Here is a 13,249-nt window from a genome sequence, read left to right on the forward strand (position 1 = left end):
CACTGAATATATTGATTCACTTCACACTTTAGCATACACTTGTCTTTAGAATATGGAACTAATATAAAGGAGTTTGATTGCATAGGATATTTGAGTGCATTTTGATGAGCAACCTCTTTCATACTATACTCAATAGCTCATTGTATGAGTTCTTTATAAGAGAGAAAGTGTATCTAAACCATACCACATCCCTATTCTATGCTTAAGATTGGATGCTTGATTATGCCTATCAATAAGAGAGATTGCGTCTTTACGTGATGTCTCTACAAGAACATTATGTTACATCAAGGTTGGTGGGTTCCAAGATTCCATTAAGTGGAGAGGGTTCAAGTTGTTTTGTCACATGGTTTATGCACCGGCTTTTAACATTTTACTTTGACTTATTCCTTAATTGTTGTTAGCGATGATGTCTTGAATGGTACAAAAGGTATTGGGCCATTTGAACGAGTAAAAAACTATTGTCCATGCAGTAGTTCTAATGGTCACTTGGTACACGCAAATCCCTTACAATCACTAGAGAGTGATTTATAAGATTGTTGGGGCTGAGATTCTGATATTTGAATATGTCAACTCTTTCCACCACTAGTTGAACAGGTTCCCTTAGCCTCCATCTACAAATCTCTTTGTGCACATTTAGTAGAGAGTTTAGAAGTATATTAGGTTTCCAAGTTTAAGCTCTTTCTTCCATGTTAAGTAGGCAATTTTATAAATTAGCTTTTAAAATCTCTATTTGAGACATTCATAATTTTTGGTATAGGCTTGACATTAGGTGAAGACAATACATGCATTGTTTTAATATGCTTTTGAGAGCATGCGTAACACACCAATTATTTCATGTTTTCTTGAGGATGTGTTAACTGAAAGTTGGTTCATCTAGGCCAATTGAGGGGTAGGGTAAGTAATATAGTCGTTGGATTGGTGGAAGGGGTTGATAGAAAGGTTCTCTTTTAGGAGAAAGAAGTGTGGTATTCATACATGACGTGTGTGAAGCATAATAGCTACCTTTTGATTCACCAGTACCACCATATGCTCAAGGAACTTGCTATTACATTTTATGGGTGATACATGTCAACCAAGAATAAATAAAGTTCATGGAGTTTGGAAGTAAGAAATTAGAGGCACTATGTTTGAGAAAACTTGCTATCTAGTGATATTTCAACCTTAAAATAACTAATACTTCTTTATAAAATTTACACGTTTATTCTAATCATGATGGAAATGATCATTTTTAAATGGCCATTTTCTACACTAACCTAACAAATCGGAGTTAACTTGCCTTCAACTAAATGCACAATGCACGTGATATACTTGTACACAATCATGTGGACCCCTCAACGAGGCTAAAAGGGCATGATAAGTATATACTATCCCACTATGAGTGAAGTGTTTTGATCGTTGATAGATATAAGCATCTTAAGTTGGACAATTGGCAACCCAAAATCAACAAAACGAAGATCTAAAACTTGAGGGACACGTTTTCCCTTGACTAAGCCTCAATTCGTATATTGTGTTCTTTACGTCCACTTAACATGGAGATTGTTGAAAAGACAAATGCATATATTCTTTCTCCTTGGACATACGCACCCAGTTTTTGAAACCCTAGGTGAGAGAGAGAGAGAGGCTTTATTCCCCCTTTTGTCTCTTCTTGTTTCACATTTTCCTCCCACTCAAAAAATTCTCTTCTCCCTAGACCTTTTCGGTGTTTTTAAAAAAAGAGGATAAAATTATAAAATTGGACGAGGTTAAACCCTCTCCTCTCCGAACTTCAAAGTGCGCGGTGCGAGGGGAGTAGGTACGCGTCGGGGGAAAGAAAGGGTTCTCCGAATCCCGTCCATGCAATTTAACGCCTCTCTCTCTCTCTCTCTCTCTCTCTCTCTCTCTCTCTCTCACGTTGTGGTCACTTTTCTTACCTTTCCTTATCTCTGCCCTTTGGGGAATCTCCTCTTTCCCCCCCCCCCCCCCCCCACCCTCGCTCAAACCTGATCATTGCAAAAGATGTGTCGGATACTTTACCCCCCCATTGGACCATATCACCTTACGTTCCCCCCCTCCCACTATCCTATAAGACAAAAAAAGAAAAGGCATCACATCATAATCTTGCATTTCAAGCCTCATGAAACTTTTCTTATGTTCCCCCTCCGCCTTTGAATTGTTGATGAATGACACTCCCTCACTCACGTTAAAAGAACAACAAGATGGATATAGAACTTTGACCCAAAAGATTCAATATATCTCACTTCATGTTACTTCAAGAAAACACTTATGACGACTTTTGGCTCTCACCAACATTCATGCGATTTATCTTAAGGTAATTTAACATACATAGTACTAATGTTGTTTGTTTAAACAACATAAGCAATGTGCCCATGCAAATGTATCGATGTCGAATGCTAATGTAACATAAAAGTTCTTTGCTTACAGATCTGATTTGATCTCCATGGGTGGTTTTATATGGTGTTGTATCATTAAAGCTGAGAACTTTCCAAATTCATCAATCTATAATATACATTCATGATAGGCACAATTGTAAGTGGATGATAGTTCACAAGAAGTACACTCCAATGAGAAAGCCACAAAGTACATAGTGTTTAATGCTTCTTTTCCATTACTCTCCCATGCAAATAGAAACTTCTTATTCCCATGCAACAAGGTGTGTGTGCATGTTACATCTTACATGCTGCTCCCACTTTTGTCCAAAAGTATAAATAGCGTATGAGACCTAGGGTCGACGTGCATGGGGATAAGCAAAGTCTTACCATGTTCATTGTGCTCTCCAGCTTAAATCTTGTCCTTGAAATGCCACACTTGAAAAGTGGCATAATATTCCTTAGTTTTGGACAGAGCATAAACTTGGTCTTTGTGCATATTTTTGCACTTTCCAAAGCATTCAAAACATTCAAAACGAATGTGACTCCATTTTCCAAAAAATGCAAGCATAATACTTATTTCATTTTCGTTTTCAAGGTTTGAAGGCGATTTTGCTACTTCTCCATACTCTTACCATTTCGAGCTCCCTACTTAAAGTCTAGATATAAGGAAAGGGCAACCAAATTACTAATCTTAGGATTGTTCTCCCCTTCTCAAGGGCAAGTGTGATATGCTTGGGAAATCCAAAGTGATATGTATTATATAGAAATGGGTACACCATGACTTATCTTTATGCACATAAACAAATATTAGCTACATCCTTTAAATGTGATAATTTTTCACTAATAAGCTTGATAGACTAACAAATAAGAAAGTCAATATAGAAATTGCAATACATCACTCTACATATGGTCACAAACCCAAGAATTTTATTCCCCCAAAGAATATCCCTTTTGTGCATCAAAAAACTCAATCACCTAGAACTCGCCAACTTCTTTTATAGCTCATCCTACCATTCATGCATTGGATTTGGACTCCAAAGATGTGTCAAACATAGCCTACAAAAGGATACATTGATTATGCGCATTGACTAGAGAATCATGCTTCCTAAGGAGAAGTGGCCATAAGTGCAGCATTCAAATATGAAAAGTTGCACAATTGATGAGTCCCCTTCAACTCTCTTTTACTAATTGTATTATGAAATGTGATGCTAAAAGCTATTTCTTTCTAAACATCTAAGCAACTTGATAGATATACAAGAAAGTGGATGGTTGTGCTACGAAACTTCTCATATGGTTGTATGTAGTGTCACACAACAATGACTACTATGAAGTAACATTGTTGAAAGCATGTAAGTTCATTGAGAGATGAATGAAGTATTGACATCTCTAAATCAAATTTATGATACTTAAATATAAAAGTAGCCTTGGAAAATATTTGAGAATTCATGTCTGGTAGATTGGATATCAACAATGCCTCTTGGTTTTTAATATCATTATCAACTGGGAAGTAAGTTATGAATTTTGGGAAATCTCTCTCTCTCTCTCTCTCTCTCTCTCTCTCTCTCTCTCTCTCTCTCTCTCTCTCTGTGTACTTGATACACTTGCATCCTTGTATATAATCCAACATCATGATATCTTACGATATAACACTTCTTTGATGCATATTGTTATGTTTAGTTGGAAGTTGTGAGTAAGTGGCCTTGCGTTCGAGCAAATCACTTTGTATAGTCTAGGTACAAAAGGAGAAAGCTAATATTGTCAAATAGCTCCCATCTATTAAGGGACAATTTTGAAGAAGAAACCTCAAGATGGTTTTTTAATGTGTTGGAGAGCTCTAGAAAATAGGATCAAAAGGATACTGTGTATGCATGGAAGAAGAGAGTCAAGCATTTCGAGAGGCAACTAATTCTCATAAACTCAATATCTTTTAGTGGAGAGTGGTTTTAAAGAAACTTCATACGAAGGATTTATTGACCAAATATGAAGCTAGTCTACCCCTTTGTGTCTTTTTTCGAAGAGAAGAGGAGGATGTCATACATGTTCTATGGCCTTGTAGAGAGGTAATGTAGTGGATGAAGAGGCTTTGACTTCATCATTTGGTATGTTGGAAGCAAGTTATTTAGGGGATAGAGGGAATTTCAATTAAGAATCTAGGTGAGTGTAGGGTCTCTTGAGGGCATCAACTTGTAGGAAAATCTAGAAGAGTAGCATTCAAGTCTTATTTTAGAGAGGAAAGAATCACAATGGAGTACTTGCTCAATTAGCTTCCATGGCCAGTCTTGAAAACTATCGTTATCTAGAATGGCAACAAAAGATAATATTTTAAACATAGTCACCATGCTTCTAAGCCAGGAGCGTGTAATTTTCCTCATAGGATTATGTGCATATTTTATATTTTTGATAGTACAACGCTGCGTTACAAGAGACTCCCACCCATTAGATATCATTGAGTTTCCTTTTAGAGAATATTTTCAAGACAAAAATCTCATCCACTTGTGACATGTAAGCATGACTTGCAAGTGATTGCTAGAAGATAATACTAGAAACCATTAAACTTTTTTAGAGTAAACATGTTGCTTAAATTATTTGCTAGGTCTCTCATGACTATCTAGATGTTTAAAGCATCTCCTTGTAAGAGGAGGTAGTGTTAGGCTTGGCCCACGTCTTTACTTCTCTACTTTGAATTCTCTTTCACGTAGACTTTTGCATATTAGAATAACTTTGTTATCTAACATTTACGTATTTGAAAGCCACGAATCATGGAGAGGCATATCATGGCATTTCCTCATGCAATCCTTTGAGTGTGCTTGATTCCAAAGGTAGTCAAGAAAGTATGGCTCAAAAGAATGGGCCTCCTTACTGAAAAGGGTTGTCACATTTTTTCAACTGTACACCTCACATATTTAAAGAGGTTTTTGTACGTGAAAAGTTAGTTTCATGCTAGTATATATGCATTGGGTGTTGTTAGAAGTTGACCTTGAAAACTTTTATGATGTATATGCGTGCAATGTGTTCTTGCATGTATTTACTTAAAACAATTTGGTGTGTGTGCACCCGTGTGTGTGTGCACATGCGTGTGCATGTGCATGAGTTTTTTCTTATATTTGCATGCATGTATATGTACTCATGGCTACACATGTGTATGCTTGTGCTTATTTATGTATAAGTCAGAAATGTCTTGTCATTCCATGTTAGCATATAATGATTAAAATTGTATATGCCATGTGATGCATGAAGTTATACATTACTTAATATGGGCTTGCCAAACTAGTGTTTTGATAAATTAAGACATTTGATCACATGTCCATCCATTTTAGTATGTCAAACTACTAGTTATCAAAATGGTGCACTATGTGTGACATTTACCATCAGTATTGAAATCTAAAGTTACAAAGATATGATTTTCCATAGCAAAGGAAGTGGGGATCCTTGATGTTCAAATAATGTTGAGATGGTTATAAGGCATGATAAGTGATGATCACTATTATCAATGTCCTATCATGTGAGCTATCCGATGACATAGTTTCAATTGTGACCCATGTACATTCTTCTATTAAGAGGATAGTGGCTAAATCTTAGAAGAGAAACCTGTATAGATAGACATTTTCTATGTTATGTATAAAATTATGTTAAATTGCATAGAAGGGGTTTGCATATACATGCCTAAGTGAATGTAACATGGTAATTCTTAATATAGGTTACATTGGGGATACAACATGAGCTCTATACTATGAGCATGTTATGTTTATATGTGGCCAGTGTTTTCATTTAAAAACTTGTTCAACCTTACCCTTCAAAGTTCAAAATGGTGTTGAAATCTTGGGAAGCAAGTAATAATCCTTGGACTAATATTCAAATCATAAAGTTATGGGGAGGTTGGGGAAACATCACTTAAGGTAGCAAAAGAAAAGGAAAATGATCAAAGATTAGAAAGACTCTAAGAAAGAACAACAAAAGAAGACATAAGATCCCCCTAAACATTTCATTAAATTTAAGAAAGGCAATCCTATTTTGATGATGTAGGTAGGGGTGAAAGGAGACACCAGCAATCCAATAGAAGGCCCTCCCAAGGTGAAAGAGGCAAATTTAGCTAGGGAAAGGGAAAGGTGAAAAACCTCAGCCCTTCTTTATTGTTGAGGACCTCATGAAGGAAGAGGAAGCTAAATTGTTATATATCCAATGATAATGCATGGATGTGTTCATGTGCTAGGTTTTTCTCCATACGTAAGGTTGAAACTAGGAAATCAATAGCTAGAAATTTAGAAAATATGAAGTCTTTAATACAAAAAATTAAAAACAACAACATTTTCTTGTAAAATAAAAAATGCTTATTGCAATCAAGAGAACATGTAAGAAAGTTAAATTGTTGTGTTTCATGACAACATGATTAGCCATGCATGCACATCATAAAATTGAAGCCATTAGTTGGCATGAACGCACATTGGACAAGAATATCATGTTCATGCGCCCAACTAACTTAATCTACAATCCAACAACTACACCACGACTCTCTAGGCATGAGCAAACACCTTATAAAACTAAGGTTTTGCTATTGTCACATGTCAAGTTTGTTCTTGTTGCAATGCTTGTGTTCTTTTAGCATCTCAAGCCGGAAAGGCATGTGCATGGCGTTAATTTGATGAAAGATGTTAGATGACGGGACGACGTTGCTGTTGACTCTTGAATTAATCCAGGTTGGGTTCGTGTGAACATGGGCCTCGTGTGACAAGAAGGCCGTAGCGAGTGTGAAGTTCCCTGGTGGTGCATGGGCACGACGCTGGTCGGGGATAAAGGGTGTTGTAGGTTATGAGAAAAAGGTACGAGATCCGTATGATTACGAGTCTCAAATTTGAGAGACAGAGAGAGAGAGAGAGAGTGTGTGTGTGTGGAGTTGTTTGAAAAATTCTGATGATCTGCTGACCCTGGGCAGCTCATAATTATTCTTGCTCCTCTCTGAGCTCTCTCACTTTTTCTCTCTATCTGTGAGAGTGCGTCTCTGTGTGCGTGCAGTTTCTTTTCTTACATTCCCTCTGAGATATTCGTTGATGCTGTCTGTAGTGTGAATGTATCATCCTGCCCCTCATCGACTCTCTCTCTCTCTCTCTCTCTCTCTCTCGTCCTGTGAGAATTTGGAACGTAGTCTCGGCTGTTTAGTCCGCGGACCCTTTTATTCCTTCCCAGCCACACAGCGGCCTACCACAGCCTACAAATTCCTGAATCCAACCAAGCTCATCAGGCTGCCCTTATAGCTACATGATCATCATTACCACCTCCGGAAAGGACCAGTCACCAGTCAGCAGACTCCCCCTCATCCTCATAAAAATATCACTTCTCATTCTTCTCCTTCTTCCTCTTCTTCCTGAGCCCACACGACGAACCCCCCAAACCCCCCCCCCCCCCCCCTTCGCGGCGTCCCCACACGCTGATCTCTCACATATCACAGTGCGAACACACAAGAGTAGCCCGCTTTACGGATTCATAGTAGCCACCTATGAAGCCTAGAAAGATACCTTGAGCCCATGATCAATGCGGACTCCGTCTCGAGCTGGGTAAGAAGTGCCATCGTTGGAAGATTGATGATCGCGGTGTTCGCTCTAATTCAGGTTCGACCAACAAGTATATTCTCTCTCTCTCTCTCTCTCTCTCTCTCTCTCTCTCTCCTCTCTCTCTCTCTCTCTGCGCAGTTAAGCCGTAAGTAATCATGGGTGGTAGCAATATGCCTGCTGCCGTGGCGGCCAGTGAGTCTGAATCTCTCTGCCTCTCCCATCTACAATAACCTGCATGTAGCTTCCTCATCTCATGAAGTTGAAGCTCTCACACAGTTAAGAAATGAATTAGAAGCGGCAGAAGAAATCGAAATCGAGCCATCACACAGTACAGCAGCATATGATCACATCAAAGGCTACTTAAAGAGTAGGGAGAGCATTAATACTAAGGAGGAAACCTGCAGCACCCTAGTGTTGGCATATCAACGTATTTATTGCTGATTTTGTTCAGCTTACTAATCAGACTCTTCTTTGAATTTGTTGTCTTCTTCAATTTCGTGTTCTCACCGTGTTGATTAGTACTAGCTTCTAAGCTTTCTAACGTCAAACTGTACCGCTAAAACACTCAACAGTCTTAACCTAAGCCTAGCTTGCAGAATTAGTTGTATGTGGGCTCATGATTTATAGAACTAACATAATCGAGGGTTTAAAGGAAAAGTACTAATTAGGGCAAATGGCAGTTTAACAGATTTAGGAGTGGTAGTGATTCTTAGATCTGGATTCATGTTTGCCGAAAATTTGTATACGGCCTGCAATAGCAGATTAAAGTCGAGATATGTATCAAATGGAGAACGTTCGGGCGGCGTTGACGTGCAATGATAATCTCGCTGCCGGGCCAACCTCATCGGCTAATCAGCTAAACATAAACAGCCGATCGTCGCCAGCTCTAAACATCAACCTGCAAGGCACCAACCTGCCAGGCGACGGCACCATAGTCCTGTCCACAGACCCTAAACCACGCCTCCGCTGGACAGCCGAGCTCCACAAGCGCTTTGCAGATGCCGTTGCTCAACTAGGAGGAGCGGACAGTAAGCCTCCTTAATTAATTCTCTCTTATTAATCATCAGTACACATTTAACCGAGCCTTCCTTGTAGAACTTGTTCAATGTCACGATTTTATTTCCCATAAAAGAAGAATTCATCTAACCCAGCTTTATTTCTGCGGCAGCCTCAAACCAGCTTGATTAACGATACTAAAACCTGCTCACATAGATTCTAATTTTCCGATTCGATAAGAGATTAATTAGAGTTTCGACTTGTCTGCTTGCAGAAGCAACTCCAAAGTCCGTTATGAGGGTGATGAATGTTAAAGGCCTCACCCTTTACCACCTCAAAAGTCACCTCCAGGTTCGATACACTTCTTAGTTTTGATTTCTATTCAAGACATTCGCACGGCTGAATTAAAAAGCTTTATACGGTTTCAAATTGAACTGACGAAAGAGTAGTCTATTTACAGAAATATCGACTGGGAAAGCAACCACACAAAGAAGTGAACACAGAAATCAGCAGATCAGGTAATATTATCAACTAGTTAGGGTTAGGCCTAGTCATTGTTTTGTCTCTCTATGCACATAAAGTATGCTAGTCAGCATGTTACGCTGAGTGAGCTTGTTGAACGTATATGCAATGCAGGCGCAAGTTTAGAGAACCATGCAGGAGGGACAAAATCTGATTCTTCGTTCCTCACATCGCCCAATATTATGGCAGAGTGCGTTCTAAGTCTCTGATCTCCATCTGATATTTCAGGCTTCCCATTATAAAAGTGGATCGATCTCAGCTTCACATAACTGCACCTTTGCGGACCGAGACTTTTTGCTTGTTACCAAGTATATAATATAACGAGTGTTCCGCTTGCAAATTTCAGGAGCAGCTTTCAGATAACTGAAGCTATACGTGTGCAGATGGAAATGCAGAAAAGACTCCAAGAACAGCTCGAGGTAATGTCAAAACACAATTCATTTCTCAAGAACATCCTGGCACGGAAACTGCTAGGTATCCATATTGGAAGATACAGAGAAATGATGCCCTTTGCTTTTCAAAAGGATAGAATCGAGTCTGATTTGTTTATAAGTTAGCTATGTGCTATGATAGAAATTGGGTTACTTGATTTAAATAGCAACCCGGCCAACTAACAAAGAACAGGGTGGATGATGAGTAGTAGCTTGTGAGCTCGCTTCAGGCTTGGAGCTCACGTAAAGGCGTAGTAACCTAGACTGAGCTGTGGAATGTGCTTACATGGAAAGGTGTAAAGTTCACATGCCTAAACACCGTAGGCAACATGCAGCATGCAACAGTCAGATTGTCGCTACAAGCGTCATACATGAAAATATTCATTAATTATGTACACAGATGATACAACACACATGCCCGTAGGCTGTCAGAATTGATATAAAATGTCCTTAGACGTTATAAGTACGCCTAACCATAGATAAACTCTAGTATGGCATCATTCTATTGATTGCACACAAAGAGACATCAGGACGTGTAACGCATATAAATTGCAATGATGACAAACAAGCATGCAGTGCAGAGTGTTGATGGATGCAACAGTTTACTCTTTACAAGAGTTAGGGTATATATGATGGTAACTGGTTGGATGCAACAGTTTACGTGTTACAAGAGTTGGGGTATATATGATTGTTTGGCTAATATTCATAGATTGGTACGGCAGGTTCAAAGGCAACTACAGCTTAGGATCGAAGCCCAAGGCCAGTATTTGCAGTCCATATTGGAGAAAGCACAGCAGAGCCTGGCGGCGCATCACGAGGCTGTGGGCAGCTGCACGGGGTTAGAAGCGGCACGGGCTGAGCTGTCGGAGCTGGCCTCCAAGGTCTCCAAGGACGTCTACCAGCTCAGCTTAGCCACAGCTGGCGCCGCCGCCCAACCTCCTCCTCCCCATCAGCAACAATATGTGCGCGGCCAACCCAATATTGTAGTCCCTAATAATAACAATAATTCCTTACCCCCCTTGCCGGACCTCTCCAGCTTATTATTATTAGACTTAGCAGCAGCAGCTAATACTACTACTACAACTAATAATAATAATAAGAATCCTAGTACATCTACTACAGGTGCTGCGCCAGCAGCCGCTACTAGTGCTGCGACTACTATAAGTACTGGGCTTGCACCACCTCCTGCTCCTCCTACGACGACGACTGCTGCTGCGACTGCTATAGTTACGTCTCCTCCTCCTCCTCCTCCTCCTCTTCCTTCTCATCATCATCATCATCATGAGCTGTCTGTTCAGAGTCCAGGTGCTGTCGGTTCCCCAGCCGACTGCACGCCGCCCGCCTCTGCACACGTGTGGCCAGCGCAGCCGCTACGTCACTATCCCATTTCTGACTGCTCCGGCCCAGCTACTAGCTGCATGTCATCGCTGGACCGCTCTGATCAAACAACTGCAGGAGTGTTCCACGTCAGTCTTGTCGACAACAGTACTATTACTGGCACGACCATTCCAAATTTGGTTTCAAGTTGCCAAAAGAGGTCTAGACTGTTCCTGGATCACTCTCTCTGGCAACAATCGCAAGGAGATCAAAACGAGGATCATGATGCTGCTGCTGCTGATCATGATGTCGAAGAGAGTGCAGAGGCTGCTGCCAAGTTAGAAGAGGCCTCCAAATCAGCTGAAGATAGATCATCTTCCATCTCCTTGCATGACTTGATGCCAGCCTCGAGCACACATCAAGCTGACCACAGGATCATGGCTACTAAACCGGCCAGTACTATCGTGAACAGTTATGAGAACCAGATTGAACAAAGGGAAGCTAGTCTTAGTTTAGGGACGTCCAGCAACGTCGAAAGGCCGGCCCCTAGAAGAGCTGCTATCTCAGCAGATCAGATCATCAGCTTGAAAGCGTCGTTTCACGAGGAAGCAAATCACAACAAATTAGACGCTACTGATAATTGTATGGACGGATTACGGGCTTCTTATTCGGATGGGGATCACTGTATGAGTCGGAAACGCTCCAAATCAAAACACGAGCCGCTTGATCTCAATCGATCAGATGGGAGTGTCTGTGAGACCAGCAATGAAGAAATTGATCTGAATGGTTCGACCTTTGGTAGTTGGGGCAAGTGATAACTTAGTTTGGTCTATCATCCATCAAGTTAGATTTGCAGCATTACACATCCTGTAAACTATATACATTTAGATTCACACAGAGTTGGGCTTTTACTTGATTTACATTTCTCATAGTATATGTACAGCTTTTTGAGTGTAATTTCAGGCATTTCACATATACTTGTAGAGCTTAGACTTTATCCTCGCCTCAGCTTGACACAATTATGGGTCTGTTTTTGTAATGTAGAAACACACCAACCAGTTACCACAGAAGTGAGCACCACTATATTGAATAAATGCTGTCATCTTCATGTACAATTTTGTACATATTCTCACACACACACACACACACACACACACAAGTAACTGCAACTCTCTGAGATTATGTTAACAAGGCATTTGATAATGCCGATTTAATGAAACAAGTTAATGTATTGAAAAATGAATCGCTGGAACTGAAGCGATGCATTCTATCACATCATATTGTACAAAACACCAATTTCAATGGCATAATTGAATTTTCTATTTCTTTTAACGGAAGCGTGAAATTTATAATTTTTCTAAAAAGAAGAAAAGTATACACAGCTGTGAGAGGTTAGGAATTTATAGCTTCGGTACAGGGAAGCGTCCTTAGATTGATTTACGAAAGAGAAAATCAGTAGATTTTCATAATAAGATGGGGCATTATGGCGGCCCCTGTTCAGATCACTAATCATCTTCTTCCTAATCTCCAGCAATATTGTTGGGGACATCCATGTCCTGGCCTTCCTTTTTGGCTGCTTCGAAGTGCATTTGTTCCTGTAGCTTTTGGAGATTGTCGGCATCAATTTCAGCCTGCATAAACAGATCTGTCTTAAATCCAAAGACAGGGTCAACGTGCTTATTCGCAAAAATCTTTTTATTTCTGCAATTCAAGAATTATTCCAGATATTCCACTAGTAGCTTCTCACCAATTCCAAAATTGAAGTGGTATGCCCTCTATTTCCCCCAATAACACCTCTTTCCAGCTCAGTCTAGTGGGATGATCATGCCTGGGATGGTAAGGCGTGGTCAAAACTTGTAGAAGACCAAAGATATTAGCATTGTGAGGACATTTCAAGAATAGGTGGGCAATAGATTCTACTTGGGTGTTGCACCTTGGACATAGTCCATTGCCTATCGTGGCTTTCATTCTTCTCTCTTTGGTCCACGAAGTTCGAACCTTTGAGTGTGATCAGCCACATTAGACAGGACATTTTAAGCTAAATGGCATAACTGAATTATCAATTTGG

General features: G+C 40.0%; 1 protein-coding gene across 3 annotated transcripts; it reads left to right on the plus strand.

Moving 5' to 3' along the window:
- The first annotated feature begins 7,305 nt into the window (after positions 1-7,305).
- On the plus strand, positions 7,306-12,477 carry LOC148029675 (uncharacterized). Of its 3 annotated transcripts, none has more exons than XM_087685953.1 (7): positions 7,306-7,985; positions 8,677-8,943; positions 9,186-9,262; positions 9,372-9,429; positions 9,548-9,623; positions 9,780-9,852; positions 10,587-12,477. In XM_087685953.1, exons 2-7 carry the CDS (start codon positions 8,691-8,693, stop codon positions 11,994-11,996), a joined length of 1,947 nt encoding a protein of 648 aa, XP_087542079.1. In that variant the 5' UTR covers positions 7,306-7,985; positions 8,677-8,690; the 3' UTR covers positions 11,997-12,477. The 3 variants fall into 3 exon arrangements, with proteins under 3 accessions (XP_087542079.1, XP_087542080.1, XP_087542081.1); XM_087685954.1 differs by having other exon boundaries at positions 7,306-7,972; XM_087685955.1 differs by lacking the exon at positions 7,306-7,985 and having other exon boundaries at positions 8,035-8,943.
- The last annotated feature ends 772 nt before the right edge of the window (positions 12,478-13,249 follow it).

The sequence above is a fragment of the Lygodium microphyllum genome, chromosome 10, assembly GCF_053477565.2.
Source record: "Lygodium microphyllum isolate KBCC chromosome 10, Lygodium_microphyllum_v1.1.10, whole genome shotgun sequence".
Classification (NCBI taxonomy): Eukaryota; Viridiplantae; Streptophyta; class Polypodiopsida; order Schizaeales; family Lygodiaceae; genus Lygodium; species Lygodium microphyllum.